Source organism: Chelon labrosus (assembly GCF_963514085.1).
Source record: "Chelon labrosus genome assembly, chromosome: 10".
NCBI classification, from domain to species: domain Eukaryota; kingdom Metazoa; phylum Chordata; class Actinopteri; order Mugiliformes; family Mugilidae; genus Chelon; species Chelon labrosus.
Window position 1 is genome coordinate 22,177,397 of NC_140360.1, and position 20,543 is coordinate 22,197,939.

A 20,543-nucleotide genomic window follows, 5' to 3' on the forward strand; every position below is an offset into this window, starting at 1 on the left:
TGACCTGTTTTGTTACTCTGTCAATTTAATAACTTTAATTCAGTTCAATTCATTTTTATTTATATAGCGTCAATAACAATACAAATCGTCTCAAGACGCTTTACAAAACCCGGCCTGAAACCCCCAGAGCAAGCCTGAAGGCGATGGTGGCAAGGAAAAACTCCCTTTTAACAGGAAGAAACCTTGAGCAGAACCCAGCTCATATGGAGGGACCCATCTGCCTAAGGCCAGCCGGGTATAGACAGGGGAGGGACACACAGCAGTAAACATTCTATACAGTAATAGCACAGAATTACATGACTTTATAGAACATGTTTAATTTCTTTATTTTCAACTGATTCAACATTAAGAGACTCTAAACTACAGATGTTTTCCATTTGTACTCAGTAAATAACTTCTAATCATTAATAGCTCTACGGCATTGTCTCTGATGCGTTTTCTCTAGGCTTGATTTATTGATCAGTTGCTCCTCAGAGGTCTTGTCCTCTCCTGAACTCGTCTCCAGACAGTTTCTATACAGAGGGGCAGGGATCAGACACTTGAGGCCCCTGTGAGGAGATCGTTTGGTGGTCTCTCTTCTGAACCCTCTGAATGGGTGGGTGGGCTGGGAGTGTCGTCTGTCTGCCAGGGTGGATGAATGTTGCTGTAGAAATGGGGCTTGGTGAATGGTTGCCACTCAGCTGTTTGGCTACACACAAGTATTTGGCGCAGAAGAAAAGCACAAGGGGGGTTGGTGAGGACTAGCTTATGCTTGTAGAAGCACTAATCAGGCCTTAATGTATGACCTGACATAGCCGACGTGAGACATTCATGTTAACCCTGTGATGGAAACCGCACACGGCTACATATCTACATTCAGCGATGGCTTAATGCCTCAGCGTGTCGTAATCGGAGCATAAATGAGTAATTATTGCTGCAGCAGACATGTCACTTCTGCAAAGCCATTAGTGCAGATGTGTGTTGCTGGAAAGGGTCTGAGGTTTAAAGCAGCTACACACTCTGGTGCAAGTCTGGTGCAGAAATGCGAGCAGCGTTTATGGCGCCTGATCTCTCTCAGAACAGAAAGCGGGCCAGTTTAAGTATGAGGGACACATCTAAGCTTTCAAGTGGAAATAAAAGCCTGGGTTTATGAAACAATAGTCAGGGCTTTAAACACATGTTGGGGAGGGTATTATCAGAGACATTTGAACTCTCCCTGCACCTTAAATGCATTAGGATTGGGTTACTGCAGATTATGGGGCGGCGTAATTCTTAAATTATCAGGATGATCGAGTGAATGTGACGGCAGCTGGATGGGTGAAAAGGTCTCTTTGGGGGTCATGAGGTCGAGGTCAGCGATTGCAACATTGGCTGTTTACAGTGCAGCATGTTGTTTGCTCACCGCGACCTGCTTCTTTACTACTACTCCAGGCAAAAGGGCAGCAGCCTCTCCAGATGATGCAGCAGGGACCTAGCTACTTCAAATATCTTTAACAAAAATGTGAAATCTGACTAAAAGTATAGGTTAAAGAGAAAGACGGAGCTGCTAACGTTGGCCTAAACTCTTAAAGCATCCTGCAGTCAGGACAGAAATATTACCTAATGGATGTGCTGTCAGTTCACAAACTAATGTAATGCATTAGCTGTTTTTTGGCATTGGAAATAACATCAGGCTACTTCTGGGCTGTAAAGGACACACACTGCTTCAGCATTTAGAGAAATCCATATCTTCACAGGCCTGCCAGTCACTGCTCAGGGTAGTAGTTTAAAAAATGATCACATGTGCAGGGACGAAGGCATTTTCGGGTGTCCAGTTAGTGCTCTGAAAATGGTCTGTGTAGATTTATTTTAAGAGGTTGGCATCATGTAACAAGGGCTCCTTGACCCTTTAGTTTATGTAAAAGTCTGGACATGTAGGAGGAAGATGAGGAGGGGGAGGAAGAGGAGGAGGGGCAAGTCAGGACAGAGGGCATTAGGAGCCATGCAGCTAAGAATAACCTGAGCCTGAAGGGAGAATGCTGAGGGTCCCCAACCCCCTCCAATCAACCATTCAACCCTGCAATCCAGCCTCAATTAGGGCACTAAAGCAATCAATATTACAACAAAATGATGCTCCAGACAGGAAGCTGCTTTGTCACAAAGGGACAGCCAGACAGACAGTTCCCCTCCTCCACCTCCACCACACCCTTTCACCCACACCGATGAAAGCTTCTGAATTAGGATGAGACTGAAGATGCTGAAGAGTGTAGAAATGAGCAAACAGCCTGCTGATTGCCGAGGATCACTTGAAGCTTGCGTCAGGTCTGTTCTACAGCTGCTCTCATTTGTATGCTGCATCGCTCAGTGGCTAATTCGCTCTCCCCGCCGGGCCGCCGTCTGGAGTTTTAGTCTGCGTGCCCCAGCTGGAGGACGAGTTGGGTTTGGTTGTATTTCAGGGGTCACTACCTGGACCCAGTGCTGGCGTTCTTCTCAGCATTCCACCTGCTCTCTGCCCAGACCACCAGACAGCTCTGCCTCCAAAACACGACCCTGTGGGACTTCTGGGCCCAGCTGCATCTGTCTCAGCCATCCGGCTCACAAACAGCAGCCAAGACACTCCTACCGGGAGTGGTGCAAAGCAACTGACTATATTTACTCAAGTACTATATTTATAAATGATGACCGCTTATTATTCTACACCGATCAGCCACAACATTAAAACCACTGACAGGAGAAGTAAATAACATTGACCACCTTGTGACAATTCAATGTTCTGCTGGGAAACTTTTGGACCTGGCATTCATGTGGATGTTACTTAGACATGTACCACCCACCTAGACCAGACCAGGCACCCCCACCCCATAGCAATGACACTCCTTGATGGCAGCAGCCATCCCCAGCAGGATGCAGCCTGACACAGACACACACACAAAAACAGTTTAGGAACAATTCAGAAAAAACATGAAAAAACAGCACAAGGTGTTGACCTGGCCTCCAAATTCACTAGATCCCAAGCTGATCAAGTATCTGTGGGATGATCCACAGAGGCCCCTCCCCTCAACCCATCGGACCCAAAGGACCCCACTAACAACATTCTGTTGCCAGACACCACAGGACACCCTCAGAAGGCCCATGTCCATTCTCTGATGAGTCACAACTGTTTTGGAGGCACAAGGGAGACCTACACAATATTAGGAAGGTGGTCATAATGTTATGCCTGATCGGTGTAATGGTGCATTTAATCCTCATACCTCCCTTGGAGATACAAAACAGAGCTAAAACCAGTGAAATTTGGACACAAATAGATGACAAGTTTGCACTAGGTGAATATTCTTCCCCTCTGTTTACTATAATGGAAACTTTTTTTTTTTTTATTATAGAGTTCTTTTTCTTTGTAGTGATGCTTGTGGAACCTCTAAAAGCAAAGCTTCACACACGAAACAACGCCAGCATGGAGAAAATGTTTATTGACGTTGGCCTAGCATCAAGTGAAACTGGTTAATGTGTGCAGTAGCTTGTGAAGTGAAACTAAACAGAGGTGTTCCGCGACTCTGGGCCAGTCAACGGCACCTCAGCCGCTCCCCTGGCCATGCCCCGTCAGCATGTCACCAGCCAGAAACCACCAGAGCTGCAGCTTGCTCAGCACAGTCTCCATGTTTATTATGTTTATTCACCGCTGCTTAACTACACTGCTTCATTTCAGATAAATAATCCCGCCTGACAAGTTATAAACGTACTGTGTTGCTGCTGCTATTGTCTACTAATCAGCCATTAAGAGCAGCCATGTTTATTTGAGTTTAGTCAGTGATCTCTGTGTGGAAGCTGACGTGTGACCCACAAGCAGATATATTACAGTTTAATAGTCTCCTGACAAGCTTTTTATGGTGGCCTTCTCTTGTCGCAGCAGCCTTGTTGCTCAGTCGTGTTATTGTCTATTAGCTTCTGCGCTCCTCGTGGTGTGAATAAGGGTCAAATCACAAGAACGTTGGGGGGGACCTCTGCGGCCCACTTAGGAGGTGGTTGCCATGGCTACGGGCCCGGGGGCGCTGTGCGCATCCATTATGGGAGGCATGTGCAGTGAGACAGGGGCAGTGGGGGGGATACAGCCTGGAGGGAGCAGCTGCCTCATGAGCCAGAGTCCGCACATCTGGAGCTGCAAGCTGGATTGTCAGCATGTAGAGCTGTTGGACAGGCAGAAGAAGCGAGGCCGTCCCTGTCCATCAATGCGGGACACACACTGTTGACATGAGGGTATTTTTAGACCTCTATCAATCTAAAATTTGTGCCATCTTTATTTTTTTATTTAATTTTTTTGTGGGTAAAAGGTCACGTTTGTGTAGGCGGCTACTCTACCCTTTGCCACAATGAGGGATGAAATAACGAAAGTCCTTCATATGGACCGCATCATCTCCCTTTATAATTCCCTCCCTTAAAAGGGTAGCATCAATTTCCCCCTTTCAAAAAGTTGATCAGAAGTTAAGGCAACTGTTAGCACTTGGTATTCTACAACAATTGAAGTAAAAAGCAGTAGAAAGATCAGATTAAACAACTGATGCTTCGCTTATTTTAGCAGTAACATTGCATTTGATTAATGGGTTAAACATCCGCCTGTGTGGTCTGTTAAATGAAGATTTCATTAGCAAATGATTTTACTTGCAGCTTCCCAGAAGATGCTCTTTTCATGAATGCTGTCATGCTCAAGGTACAGCGGACAAAAACGGTTGATTATCAGTGCTTTTAACAATAAAACCAAGTCATATTGTGATCACTCTGGCTGTCTGCTGCGGATGTGGGGAGGACCATCCTCCTGAAAAGCAAGAGCCTGCTAAGCTCTGCATTATGAACATAAAAAGAGCAGTTTCAAAATGACATCAGCAACGAAAACAGCTTTGCTCACTGCAAGATTATCCCTGGGTGTGGTTGGCTCAAGACTGTTCAGTAGGACATCAGTAACAGAAACCCTGGTGCACATGTGGAATATTATGGCATTGATTATTTAGGTAATGCATGTTTCCACTCTGCATGAGTTAGAGCTTTGGACAGATACACCCTCTCTGGAGTATTTTTTCATCCACTCTCCCAGTTCCCTATAAAATTAGATGGTGAGAGTAAAGCTGTGGGGGTGGAGAACACGTGCCATCCTCCGTCCCCTGTGCCCGGCCAGGCAGGCTAATCCATCCATGGTGGAGATGACGAGATGAGACATAGATACAAGTTATACTGGATATGCTGCCATCCATGACTGATATGTGCCACAGATGCTCTCATCACAAAGCTCAACACAACCTTTGTATCATATGAAAAACAAGATGTCAGATCAGAATCAGACGTGTGAGAAAGCAAGAGTGAAGAGCTGCCGTCTTTGAGAAGATGGTTCTCTCTTTACAAATGTCGAATTAAGGATCACTGCAACTTTCGTAAATCCAGGATCCTACATTCACACCCACTAACTGTTTTCTCTCTGTGGCTCGTTACTTGTTACTATTTCTTAAAATCCACACGTCAATAGCTATAAATATCCTTCTGGATCTGTCTGATGTTATCACCACATTCCAAACAATATAACTAATATGATTCCTCCATTCTCTAAGCGTGAGTCTGGACGCGTTCACAACAACTTGTATAAACACGTCAGGTCTGATGCTCCCGCTGAAGCTCAACTGTCTTAATCAGTTAACATTAAACTAAACTGAAATCCTCAGCTAATTCTTAAAAACACCCTTAATGAAATGTAATGTGAACAATATGTAATAAAGTTGTACTTCAAATCTATTAAATGTTAGCAATTAATTACCTTTGGAAACCTTGCCTTTGGTGGCCATGGGATATCCATATTTGCTTGCTATTGACATAATTTCAAGTCAGATTTATCAGAACTTTCGGAAAATTGCAATTTAGTAGTTACACAGACTGACAGAAATTTAGTTGACCATCTAAAATTAGGTCAACGCATCAGAGTGAGATTTGTACCATGTCACAACCTGACGTGCACCTCCCTAGAAATGTAACAGATTAGGGAGTGCTGCAACTTTCCTAAATCCAGAACCCAGCATCCACACCCACTTTCTGTTTTCTCTCTCTGGCTCGTTGTACAACTATGACTGCCACTTTTTAATCCGCACATGTCAATAACTGTAAATATCCTTCTGTGGTGACGTCTGAAAGCGTCTGCCGTTATCACCGGGTTTCAAACAATATAAATAATGTCTCTAAGTGGCTTGAAAAGCTCATAAAAAACCCTCCCTCCCTCTGCACACCATCTACTCTGACGTCTTCTCTCTTTCCTGTGTTGCCGTAATTTCACTAAAAGTTACCGCTGTTCAACATTTACTGGCTTGAACCTCACCATTAGCCTCCCAGTTCCAGTCACCACAGTTTGAAGTACAGTGAGAAATGCAACACAGTCAACTAGCCACTGACTAGCAATTTGCCAGTGCAATTACTGGCAATGCTGACAGACGAGTATAAATAAGTAGTATAAATGCTTCCAGTGGTATAGGCCAGTCATGTGGGTTCTGGTGTAGGCTCTGCAGAAGAAGACTAAACTAAGCTAACATGCTAACATGTGCTAATAAGTGAATATTGGAATGTGATTGGTTTAAGTTCATCCTCTGGGCAACATAATTGTCTGCTCAATTTCAGCCAGGACCAAAGACCCATCAGCTGGCTGATTTTTCTATACCATTGATTGATCTTACTGTAGGTTGATGGACACACAGCAGTGTTTATACGAAGAGGCTGACTATAAATCATCTTTATACTCCACTAAAACCACAAGGTCCCACTGTGCAGAAGGAAGAACATAATGGATGAACAGCAGATAGATTGACACATCAGGGCAGTGAACACGGATCAGTTGTTAGTCCACAAACTCTGTCATTAACTCAGAGAGAAGCCGGGGAGTGGTGTTTTTAGGGGCTACGTCATGCAGCCTCTGGGTGTAAATCACACCTCTCCCAAGGGTGGGGGGGCTCCAGATGCGGTTGGGTGTGGTTTTGGTGGTGGTGGTGTTGACATTGAGTAGGTGGATTGGGGGTTGCGGGATGAGCCAGAGAGCCATGTTCTCCTCGCTGTGTCGAGACCATGTCGCTTTGTTTTGACAGAGCCGAACTGCTCCCCGGACGGCGTCTCACTCGCTTAAATCACGGCCAAACTCTTGCCGGCTGCTCGAACATGTCTGGCTTCGGGTCCGCAAAACTCCATCTGTCAGTCACAAGATTTATGGCGTCTCTTCACGCTTTCTGAGAACGTGGGAAATCACGAGCAGATTGTGGAATGGCTGCTTTCCTACGAGATAAATGACTTCGATGACATTTTTTAGAGTCATATAAGACACATTACCACGCATGTATTAACAGATTCTACTGCTTTTATTTTTCAGGGCAAATATTGATGAGGTGGAGACGGAGGTTGTGGAGATTGAGGCAAAACTAGATAAGGTAAGGCTGTCCATCCATCAGCTCCATAACTCAGCAAATGTTAATGAGACAATTCTTGTTTTTTTTGTTTTTGTTTTTTCTCTATTGGACATATTCTTTTGGTTTCCCCCCCTTTATGTTCCTGTAAAGCACTTTCCAAGTTATGTTTTTAGGAATGAGGTTTATTTGTTCAATTTCTACAAAATGACTTAAAGCAGAAATTGATACCTACTAGAACTTGTCAGTTTGGCCAATATTTAAAGTTACCATCTTATTACTCTTTGGCAACAGCAGCAAAGCATTTTATTCATCTATTACAACCCACATTTATTGCTTTTCTTGTTCTACAAGCCATCAGTTGCTTTTCTATGCGCTGAAGGCAAAACTCCGGTTACATAATGTGCTTTAAAGCAGCAGTGATTTGTTGCAAGCATAGTTTTGTTTAACAAATCATTACCAACCACAACTTCTAGAAAAATATGTTTATATTCGACTACATTGCAACAGCAGATATGTATGAAGCAAACACAATGAGAAAACATTATTTATTAGTATTTTGCAAGTTGCGCATACTTTGAGACTGTGATGTGTCCATTGGCGGTGTTTTTTTGTATAGATTAAGTCTTGAAAAGGTTGTGATCCACAAAGTCTGTTTAAATTTAACCAAAACAAGTGTCTGTTCCAAACCTTAATCTAAACCCTAGTGAACCCTAGTCTCTTTATACACCCACCATCCACCCCGACCACCTCCTGCTGACTCAGGTGCAGTTAAGAGACATCCTAGAGAATGTTGTCCTCAGAAGGACAGCTGTATTATAATAGAAAATAATACTGTGCTGACACACACACGGCCAGAATATTACATGGCAACCTGCTCTGGGATTTAACAGGTAATCATATTGTTGCAAGGGGTTTTCTTTTTGTCCTTTAATTCTAAAATTAGAACTGTGAGATCTATAGGATTCGCCTCTTGTGTTTTACTGTGTACAAAATTCAAAGCTGCTAAATATGGGGAGGTTTAAAAAATATGCAGAATTATTTTCTTGTTATTTGGCACGCATGGACATCATAGTGTGATAGTTGTTTTGGTCACACAAATACTATAATTAATGCGTCCTCCTCTACATATTTAATAAACTGTAGTTAATTCTCAGTAGTCCAACGACTGGAAAAAAAAGAGCAGTTCCTATATGGTTTAGAGCACCAACCATTAATGATGTATCCAGTTGGTGTCTGTCTGAGGGCCTGTTGGTGCATGTGCTTCATCTCTCTACTGTCTGCATAATGAAGGCGCAAAATGAAAAATCTTTTCAACACTCAACTAACCCATTTATTAAAAATGGGGTCTTTCTGTGCCAAATAATCTCACAAGTGTTGTGTTCAACATTTTAAATAATATATAAAGGAACCCATGAAACATATGGTGCCCTATGGTTTCCCACTCTGATCTCTTCTTCATGGTACAGTAGTATTCCTGCATAACAAATGACTGAAAAGGAGAATTCTTGGTTCTTCTCATTCTGTCACCCTTTATAGTGTCACGGCAGATATTAGACACAGCTTGCCATTACAGTCAGCTGCTTACTCCCAGCAATGCATTACTCTGCAGTGCCTAATCCCATGTTACTAACATTCTCGGCCTGCACTCCTCACAGTCCCCTCTCTGCATTATGGCCTGCATATTTTGTCGCTCAGTCAAGTTGAAAAGTTCAGTTAAGGTTTGGTGAAACGTGACATGGCAGCAGTGCAAGATGGGAATCACGAAAGACATCAGACTGCATAGTTTTCAAAGCTTCCAGCTGCCCTCTAATGAGGCAGCCAGATGCTGTTCCTACAACACTCATGTCACAGGTCCATCTGGTCCTTTTGACTCTTGACAGTGTCAAGGGAGCCAGGATTACTCCGAGTGCTTTTACTGCCGTAACACATACTGCATGTGACACACACGTATTTACCTCACAACTAAATTTGATAACGTCTACGGCTGTGGGAGCACTCAATATATGTTTTCTGTACTTTGGATATTTTTTTTCTAATATAAACTAGCTGAAAGCTTTAAAATTAGATCTGGAAATTGGAAAAAGAAAATACATCAGCTGACTTGGCAATATAATTTTCTGCCACTAACAAGACAAGTCTCTCAAGGCCGGTTAAGTGGCAAGCTCATGTTACTTGAGTGTTTTTGATAAATACACTTATTTAAATACTTTAATTTAAATATTAAAATTGACCACTGCACCACAAATGGCGCTATTTTTTTAAAAAAAAACACTGCTACCTTGGCATAGCATAAAGAAACAGGGGGAACAGCTAGCCTGTAAAGCCTGTATTTTTTATTTTGGTTTGTCTGCTGTTACACATATATTCACCTCACATTTAAATTTCCTATGATCTGTGGTTTTAGGACCACTACATCTACGACTTCAATGTTTGTACACCATAAATGAAGCTACAGTCAGGAGACTGTTAGCTCAACCTAGCATAAAGACTTGAAGGCAATCAGCTATTTTAAAATTTTGGTTCGTCTACTCTACACATATCTTTGCCTTACACCTAATTTTGATGACATCTGTAGTTGTATGATTGCTACAAGAGCAAGTTTCATGTCTGTATGCAGCTAGTTGGAAGACTTAGGTCAGCCTAGCATAAATAGTAGAGGGTAAAGCAGGGTAAAGAGCTAGCCTATAGATACATGTTAACTAGTCAGATTTAGTTGGGCTTTTTTAATTTTCTCAGCTTTAATTATCTGGGGGAAAAAAAAAAATGAAAAAAACAAAACAAAGCAAACAAAAAAAACTAATAAGTGTTTTTTCCCAAAATGTGAAACTTGCCCTTTAAACTAAAGAAAAGACTTTATCAGCCTCATGTCTGGTTAGCAGCTGGGAGGAAATGGGACTGGCCTTAGAACAAAGAGTTGAACATTAAAAAGAAATAAATTTTCCTCTCATGAAAGTAGAAGCCAAACGAAGCAGGCTTCACAGTAGATGTCACACGTTCCGCTGACAGTTGCAGAGAAAATGTACATTGACGTACACAAAAACATTCATGCTGAATTATCAGTGTCTGGCATCAATTATCCGGCCCTGGCTAACATTAAGCCACTGCGCACATGTGTGCTTGGTGGCATGCTCATGTGAGGTGCTAACATATGGAGCCCACCTGTACCCACTACTGTACTGTAGGTGAGAACAAGTGGACAACAAACATGCAGCTGTATGATCCCCGAGGCTGAAACAAATGTTGGAGGGTTTTTACTCAGCATATGACGTTGAGCTGTAAAAATGAACGCCCTCCAGCACTGATTGTACCTCTCTGACAGTCACATGAAGCCTGAGGTGGAGCGGATTTCTGTTTTCATCAAGCATCATCACACATTAAGAGACAGTGTAAACACTAGGAAATGTAAAGTCCCATGAAGACATGATTAACTCATCGTACTGGACGGTATTTTAACAGCAATAACATTTCCATGGTGTGATGGGTTAAGCTTGGTTTATAGTAATGTGTCACCTCTACAACATAGTTCCAGACCCCATGGATGAAATCAGAAGTCATAACTAAGACAAATCTTAAGTTAAAGAATGATTTTATTCACTTTCTCAGGATACTTTTGATACATGTCACCAATAAACTTTCTCTGTGTCTGTTTTTGTAGCAAAATTTCTGGCTTCCATTTGCCCATATTGCTTCAGACCATTAGATAACATTGAAATCATCCCTCCTTGAGAAATAAATCCTGTTAAAAAATTCTTAAAAATGTCTGAATCAGCCAAACAAGACACTTGCTTTGGCTGCCAGCATCATACTATTCTACATACTGTCATTTAACCTCCCGTTTGTCTTTTCTCCACAGCTGGTGAAGCTATGCAGTGGGATGATCGAAGCAGGGAAGGCGTACGCCAGTGCAAACAAGCTCTTTGTCAGTGGCATCCGGGATCTGTCTCAGCAGTGCAAGAAGGACGAGATGATCTCGGTGAGGTCCTAGCCTCAGTTTGATCCAACAAGGCCTTTATAGTGGTTTTAATGTCATTATTTGTAATTTAGTGGAGAGGTTTGTTGCAGTGTGTGTCGTCAGGGAACGGGGACTTTCCTCCTCTTCGGGCGTTAGCCTTGCAGCTCTGCTTGTGTGTGAACAAACCTGATTACTAACAGATTAGTCAGTGAGGATCAGTTGGGCCTGGAAACTTACTTCTGGCTCGGCTCGTAGCACTGTTGGACTATTTTCATTGCTGCTGCTGCTGACATTAAGTACTATTAAAAGCCTTCTTGGCTCCTGTCGTATGACTAATTGTGAGTTTCTTATTAAAGTCTTGTTCACATTTGTAGTTTCCATTGTTAAAAAAAAATAAAGGAACTGAATCATACCGGCTATTAAAGCTCTTTTTCCCGTACATGGTTCAAGTACCCCTCAGTTGCATTAACCAGGTTTGACTTCATTTTCACATTGTGGATCTTTTCATTTTCTTCCATTAAGAATTCAAATAAATTATGGATTTAGTCTGTGACAACTTTTATTTCCTTTTTTTATTATTAGGAATGCAATAACAGCAGCATTTAAGAGAATATTTCTGGATATATTGTGTTGTTAAAGAAAGTTTGGTGTCATTTTCTGTGCAGGAGTGTCTGGAAAAGTGTGGGGAAAGCCTCCAGGAGATCATAAATTACCACATGGTAAGTCAGACATTAGCTCGACGTATAGTAGATGAGGCCGAGCGGCACAATCCTAAAATAATACATGGCACTTGAGGCCACATTAAGGTCCTATATTCCCTTTACTTTGATACTGAGGAGTCACACTGGGCTGCATTTGACCTGTTTTCATCCTCTTTTACACATCAGTAAATCTGTCTGCTGTCTGTGTCAGTGTCAGGCTGCAAAAAAGACACTGCCCTGCTAAAATGATGCCTCACATGTCATATTAAAATGACATGTGAGGCATTATTTTAATATGATGGCTCACATGTCATCACTAACCGACTTGAACAGATAATGCTGTATAGCTCACTTAGAAGCCAACACAGATTTGGGGTTGCTAGGTTGTGATCCCATAGATCGGTATTTATTCATTCTTCTAGGTAATAAAAGCTTTCTAATTGTCAATTAAGTCTGTAGGTCTTGTGAATCTTTAATTATCAAATACTTGTTGTTAATAGTTGTCCTGATAAACACTGAGTTGCTGCTCATAATGGGGCTACAGATACGGAGTACAGCGTGAGTTTTCAAAGCTGCTTTCTGCGGGCATATAACAGTTAAATTAAAGCAATATTTTCCTCATTCCCCGCTTTGTTACTGTATTGTCTTCATCCACATCTGTCTCCTGACCTTAAACCAGAGCTTGTGCTTTACTTATCGAGTCGTTTCCCCCTACTCACCTCGAAGGCTCATGACCCCCTGCCCCCATCCTGCCCCTCCGAGGCCCTTTGAAGTCCATTCACTTAAAGCCATGCTTGGCAATGCTGCAAAGTGCAGAACGCGTGCGCGTTTGTGGACCACATTCCTTTCTGAAGCTGCAACAAAGATGTGTCGTCGCAAATCAGCGACTTCCTGCTCCCCATGAGTTCTCAGTCTATCGGCCGAGCAGGAGGTCAGCTTTACAAATGGAGGGTTAATGGCTCCGGTCGCTAAGACAGGCGTGGATTAGCATTAGCCGCTGGACAGTGGTAATCCTATATAACCTCGACTTGTTGTAGAGCATGTTAAATAGAGCCAAGCAGGTGTACAGTATGCATGTCAATACCATGTGTGTGCATTCAGCTTCCCTCAAAAAAAGACCATAAAAGGTATTAAAAAGACTTCAGTTTCATTTACAAAGGTCCGAATTGTTGTTCTTGGATGTAGTTTGGCCAGTAATGTCAGCTGTAAAAAAAAATCTGTGTGTAGCAGGAGACATTCTACTCCCATAAACTAAAAAGTACGATTCTTGTAACAGTGAATAATTTCAAACACAGCCCCTGCTGCAGCTATTCTACTAAAGCAAGGAGGTCCATCAACTCAGAATCTAGTTGCCTTATCCATTTAGATCGATTCGATTGAGAGAGGTGGTGTGAACTTTTAATAATTTGTTCAATAGGAAAATATTAACGCCTAATAAACACGTCAATGTTTGATCTAATCTCCCCTTATAGAGAATAGAATTTGTCACTTTTTGCATCATGTCATTTCTTGTTGTCAACTTTTAAAAACCAGAGTTCAAAGCCTTGTCCGTCACTCAGTGTTTGTGTCAGACTGACGGACAGATTCTCTGTGTGTCTGGTTCAGTGTGTCACACTTTAGAGACCATGAGAGAGTAGTTTGGCCTGGGACCAGCTGGCCTCCTTCACTGTGAGCTCAGCTGGGTTTTCAGCCCCCTGCTTCCCCTCTCCCTCCCTACAGTCCATTAGAGCCGAGAATCTGACTGGACATTAATATGATTGTCTCTCAATGGTTTTCCTCTTTTCTTTGATGTGAAAGCGGAACAGTGTAGGGGGGCGGGGGTTAAGAGCGCTGTGATGAGAGGGTTTCCCCTGAGATGAAAGAAGATGTGCAGTTACATTTTCTTCTTGGCATATTTTACATGTTTGTATTTTAACCAGGAATGTGCATTTTACGGTGCCGTGGTGGTGTAGCTGAGGGACTCCAGCAGTGCCCCGATAAATAAGAAATGATGATGGTTATATCTGCTACTTGTGATGGATGTCCCTCTGTGTGCATGCTTTGCTGCGCAGCTGCCACTGTGCTTTCCCAGCGCAGCAGACACTCAAGAATAATAAATGGTGTCATACAAATGGGGTTGCTGTGTGCCAGCCGACCTTGTCTCAGCCGCGCTCTGATGCCTTTAAAATCTAGAAGAGAAACACAAACGGCACGTATGTTTGAACATATACAGAGACAAGGGAACTCAGTGATCCAAGAGAAGTATAAAAGAGTCTTGGCCCTTGCTTCCCTCCATTTCCTGATAGCTTGGCGCTCTTGCCAGTCCAATACCACACAACAGAACAAACAGGCTCTGTTTGTATGAATGTCAAGAGCAGGCCAAGTATAGCTCTTTTTACTTCAGCTCAAATCCTGCAAGTCCTTTCCCTTCCAAAGATTTCACAATAGAGTTTTCTTTCACACGGGCAGAAACATCACCAGAATCAGGCCAGCATTTTATCAGTTTCTGTTTAATTCAAGCATGAAACTCCATTTGAATACTCAATGAATTATTGACTTGTGTTTGACTCTCTGAACATACATTAGAAATGAGGGGAGACGGACACAAAGAGGCAAAGAGAGATGAGCTGAGCTGCCATGTCCTAATGCACTGAAAAATGTAAAAGGTCATATTTAGATAGGATTCACAGTGGGTAGATTAGAATGAAATTTGATTTTCAAGATGCATTTTCAGTATGATTTCCTGGATTTGGTTGACTTTGGAAGAAATAATTATGTTTTTGCTGTAGGATGTAAATACTGAATGAGTGAATTCCCTTGTGGGATGCCAAAGCCAAACTGTCTCTCAGTTATATTTGGAAACTGGAAAACAAAGCAAGGCACAGTAGGAAAGAAACGAAATCCTGATCATTCCTTACTCCGTTCTTTATTCATGGAAAGAAATGACATGAATGTGAGTCCTCCAAATCCACGTGTGGTGATTTCTTGGTGAGAGACGAGAAGATCAAAATCACTTTAATGTCTATAAAGTCAATGTAAACCTACCAAGAGTGGAGTCTTAAGCTCCGTCCATGTGTAAAGCATTTCGCTCGTCACCCATCGCTTTGTGCCTCACAGTCGGTTGCTGGTCGATGTTCCAGACTCTGGTTGCCTAGGTAACCCTTTTGCATATTTTGCACCCCAAATATTTCTAAATTATTCAAGCAGAACATAAAGTGACATGGATCGCCAAGAAGTGGCTCTTCTTGGTCTCTTAGCTCTCTGTGTGACAGCAGAACAACATAGTGTCATCTGCTTTCACCCCATGCTTCAAGCCCACTAACAGCACTTTGAATGTGGTAGTAGAAACCGAAGTATTGGATGGTGTTTCCTTGCAGCAAACGTTTGGGGAACTCTGTGTTAATATGTCTTTGAAATATATTATTCACTCCAGTTGGCTGTTGCCTCAAATGTGAGACTAGTTAAACTTGGTGCCCGTCCATTTCACATTACCAAAGGCTTTTTCTTCTATAAACGCTCTAACTTCCTGATTTTCATTAACATGTTGCCACATGCTGCTAGTCTTTTCCTGCGTAGGTACCTCTTTAGCTTAACTTAAAATAAAAACAGGTGGAAACCGCTTGCCTGACTCCAGTACAAAATTCTCTTACAGACACAATTAATGCATATTAATTATCAATTATGATTGTTTGTTTCATCCAACCTAAGTGTAAAACCACTGAAGTAATACAAATTTACTTTTCTTCTTAGCTTAGCTTTTAGCTCGTTTCCATTGTTAATGCTAAGTTAACTGGCTGCTGATTGTAGCTTTGGTTGAGTAAATGCTCAAGGTTCAAGTATTTCCCTCATCTTTTCATGGAGAATCAGTCATTGAAATGTCTGATGCATCGACCATAACCGGAGCTGCCCACTGGCAACAGGAAACTGTGGACAACCACATGTTATTATGTTAGGAACTTTGACCATTTATGTGCTGGAAGAAGCATGTGCGACTTCCTGGATAAAACCTAAAAACAACAGTAATTTATAGCAATTAGACATTTCCCCCGATTTAACAGAGGTGCTTAAGTTGTGTTGTGACGCTTGTACAGGGATAAAGATAATTGCTCAACGGATTTCATGACATTATTCTGTCTGAACACGCTGGTTGACTGAGAGGGGAATTAGTAAACTGACAGACAGTACAGTAGTCCATTGTGATATATCTGTAGCCGTCTCATTCCTTAGCGCTGATATCAGGTTGCTGAAGATGTGCCAAATTTTCTTGACCTACTTACAACATGTTTCACAGTGTTTCCTTTACATTCAGTCACATTCCAGCTCCATTATGTATGTTTATCTGTCAAGTATGGAAGTAAAATGCTCCGGTGGTCTGTCTTTCAAGTTCAAACATAGCGACATCTCGTTCATTATGCTAACATGACTAATCTGTTGCCACAACAGGAGTTTCTTGAATGTGTAGTCTATGATACAAATGCAAGACGCTCAGTTAGTCCATAGGTTTATACAGTTTGAAACTCATATTCTGAACGTGTAGCATGTTAAATAATAAAACACATTTTCCAAGTTTTCAGATGTACTGTCTCCATGGAGCCCTCTAATCCAGGATGGTACAATGCTTACAGTTAGCATATTAGCATGCTTTCGTTTTTAGCACCTTAGCATGCTAACATTCTCAACAGAGAAGAAAAGTTGTAGTTCTGTGTATTAGAATCATCATTGAGTATATAGTATGTAAAAGATTGCATATTTTTATAAAATATAATATACTTCTTGTTCTTGTAATGCTATCCGGTGTGGTTTGGGGTGACTAGCTAGGAATTGTTCAAACCATTGATTATTAGCTTGTGTCATAGCAGCTAGCAACAAAATAGGAACAGTTTGTTTGGATCACAGTTGAAAAAAATATTTATTTAGACTGGAAATACATTATATTATAGAAGCTAAAGATGATAGGATAATAGCCTGTCAACGTTTCTTGTAAACAGTTATGTTTCTCACGTATCATTTTGCTTTTTCTTTCTTAATTCTTTTTCCAAATATAATTTTTGGAAATCAAAGTTGTTTCATATTTTGAAAATTTTTACAACCTTATTTATTTCCACTAGCATTAGTGTTCTTTTCCCCTATCTCTCATGGTTTGTAGCCACATTTTAAGACAGCTGCCGCCAACAGTTGATCATTTGAGCAGCATCAAACAGAAAACAGCAAAGTATGTTTGTTTGCTGTATAAAATAAACAGGAGATGTAATGTTCAATGATCAAAACTCAAAGTGGTACCTTTAAGCTCAAAGTCAAGCTTAAACTCCGTTTTGTTTTTTAGGTATCCCATTAATTAGAATAGAATATCTGATAAAAGGAGCTTTTGACCTGATGCTGACCTGCCAGATAATGCAGTAGTTGTTAAGGTTCAACCTTTGATGCCCTTGAATGTCTGTTACTAATTTCATGGCAATCAGTCCAGTATTTTTCTGCATATTTAACACCCAAAGAGCAACTGACTGACATCACAATCCCCAGTACTCCACTGTCATTTATGCAAATAAAATATAAGCAAACTTTACTTCCATTTTGCTTTAGGTCCCGTGCATTTAGTGCTGCTCTCCTTCGTCTCAGTTGCTCTGTTTCACATTTTGCAGAGACAACCTGTGGCATCTTGGTCCAATGAAAGCAGGGTGTCAACTTGCCACAAAGCAGCTCAGGAATGCAACAGCCTGTTCTTACCCCCAGAGCCAGGAAGTCTCCCAGCAGCTCTCCTGCCACACACAAACATCACGGAGGTGTGCTGGCTGAGCTGACCGCATTTAAAGACTGTGGTTTACATCAAGCCACCGTCCATCTCCGATCTGTCTGCACTGTGCTCAAACTAATCTGACACTGGTGTTTTTATGGCCTCCGCGCACTGCTGCCCTGCTGATTTTGTCTTGAGTCATCACCTGTTTGTGGGAGCGCCTGATGGCACAAGCTTTTAGTTCTCACTTGCACTTTTCTAAGGATGCTTGTTAAACTGCATCCATGGAAACAGATTGACCACATATGTGCAATCAGACCTGAGTGTGTTGCTGCCTGTGAACATGCTGCTTTTTAAGAAGCTGCAAATGTTGCCTCACTTCTCAGTGTGTAACTGGGGAGTTGGATAAGGCAGCAACTAAATACTCTAGCGTAGCTCTTCTTGATTCGCCTTTGGAATAAAGTCTATAGCCATAATAAAGACTTCTGCCACCTACTGGTGTGAAAAGTTATTTCCTTTCATGCAGGCGCACGAAGGTACTGTTTGTGCCTGCAGGCTGCTGGCTGTAGTCGTTGTGGTGTCTTCAGCTGCTTCTATTTGGTCCAAACACTTGCAAATTGTTGCCGGTTGTTCTTTGTTGTCCAGGCTTTTAGGTGTCAGAAACACAGTAAAACTGATCGCTTCCACCTGAGCCACATGTTCATTTTTAAGTACGCCCATTTATCCGACAACAGTCTCATCATCAGTGTGTGTAATCTCCAAGCTAAAACACCTATAAGCTTAGATTTATCGGGCCTGGCAAACTCAAATCATCTAATCCACACATGCACTTGTTCATCCAATTATTCAGGTAGGATGAGGGTGAAAACCCTTTAGCCGGTCTAGCTGCTCAGGAGTGGTGAACACATGGGGTTTGACAATTTGACTGGTTGTCACCCTGCTTCGGATGCAGACTCTGCAGTGTCACATTGTACCAAAAACCTCCTCTCCTCCCTCTCGCTGCCTCCCTCCCTCCCTCCCTCCCTCCCTCTCCGCCCGAGTGACCTATTTAGAAGCAACAACCACAGACGAAGTGCTCAGAAGCTGATGGAGAATAGGAGGGATCTTGAATGTAAAACACCTCACTGAAGGCAGCGTGCTATTGTACTAGACCGGGTGTGTTCGTCTCAGAGCGCCACATTCCTCCTCTATTCATTCCAACAGGCTTTAAGGGCTGATTTGCATAATCTGCATGAAGAATCTTGTGAACAACATATGTTCTTTGTCGCCCCCTGTTGGTTAAGAATGCATTTCCCTCCAAAATACCTAAAAAAAAAAAAAAGAAAAAAAGAAAAAAGAAATAGTAAAATCCCCTGTTCTGCAGGCTTATTTAAAGTTATTTAAAAATAACTTCATTTTTAATAGATTACAACAGTTCATATTTTAATTTAGATAAATAATCACACAATTTCCTAAAGCTCTTCTGGCTGTTCCTGTTCCTGTCACATTAGACACAGAAAACCAACAAATTGTCACATTTTAGATGTTTGTGAATTTTGAGGCATCTGGTATTTTGACTCCGTTATTAAAACAGTAATCTTATAATGTCTGATATTGTTTGCTGATTCTTTTCACATCCAGTGAAAATGATCAAGAAGCACTAATGTCTTGTTTTCATCCAATGCAGATTCTGTTTGATCAAGCCCAGCGGTCTGTCAAGCAGCAGTTGCACAACTTTGTGAAAGAGTGAGTAAAACCCCTGATTCATGTTGCTCCAGTCAGATTTTGCTGCAGAATATGAAAAAGTGTATAAAAAATTCAGCACAGGTGGAAAAAAAGCGAAGTCTACAACCTTTAAAAGGCAAACATGTCCTTGTTACCCCTGAAAACCTTTTTAGTGTGTTTAAATATTAAACATGACACAGTCTGCTACAGCCCAAATATGTTGTCTGAGATGTATCATGAGCGATGCAGCTAAAGTAGGCAACTGTGGGGAATATTTCTTGAGTTGAAATTGCAATTCGGTGCGAAGTTTCTGTGCTGACGTGTCGCTTGAATTTCTGTCAGGGATGTTCGGAAGTTCAAGGAGACCAAGAAGCACTTTGACAGGGTTCGTGAAGACTTGGAAATAGCACAGGTGAAGAACGCTCAGGCGCCCAGGAACAAGCCTCATGAGGTTGAAGAAGCCACCAGCACACTCAGCATCACCCGCAAGTGCTTCCGACACCTCGCTCTGGACTATGTACTACAGGTCAGAGACACGACTGCGGACCGATGCCTCTTTATTCTTTCTGTGTAGTGTTTCATATAGAGTAGTGGTGGAAGAAATAAATAAAATCTACCAGCAAAATATACTTAAAGTGTCCAAATAACTGTCCCGTGTTTGATATATCATTAAATTTGGCATTATGTAATTGTTAATACTGATACATCTGTGTGTTACCAACATTAGTGTTGTAGCTGCTGGCTTTTTTTTTTTTTTTTTTTAAATCTAAATTACTAGAGAGTTAAGTTTAAGGGTACAAATGTCCAAATTATTTGTAGTGTTAACTGAAAAATTATTTATTTTTGCCAACATTTGTTGCAAAATTTTGTATAATTACAGTTATTTAAAGATCTGAAACTATTCGTAGATTCTAGTATCCCACTGATAATCAGAATAAAAATGCTTCATGTAACCGCCTCAGGCATAATAGACTGATCGGACCTGATCAGAAGGAATTTTTACTCAGGGGTGGTGTAAACCTTGATCGTTTCTCTCTGGACGAAGCAAATGCATTTAAACATCAGATGATCAGATGTTTCCAGGAGGGACAGAAACACGG

The 20,543-nt window shown here is 41.7% G+C and overlaps 1 protein-coding gene across 3 annotated transcripts in view; it reads left to right on the plus strand.

The window, feature by feature from the left end:
- Positions 1–20,543, plus strand: part of LOC311493747 (arf-GAP with coiled-coil, ANK repeat and PH domain-containing protein 3-like) — a 66,311-nt gene that overhangs the window by 22,394 nt on the left and 23,374 nt on the right. For all 3 annotated transcript variants that reach the window (XM_084552524.1, XM_084552526.1, XM_084552525.1), the window contains exons 2-6: positions 7,340–7,397; positions 11,230–11,349; positions 11,994–12,047; positions 19,406–19,464; positions 19,786–19,969. In XM_084552524.1, the coding sequence (XP_084408650.1) occupies positions 7,340–7,397; positions 11,230–11,349; positions 11,994–12,047; positions 19,406–19,464; positions 19,786–19,969 (475 nt within the window). The remainder of the gene's footprint in view (positions 1–7,339; positions 7,398–11,229; positions 11,350–11,993; positions 12,048–19,405; positions 19,465–19,785; positions 19,970–20,543) is intronic.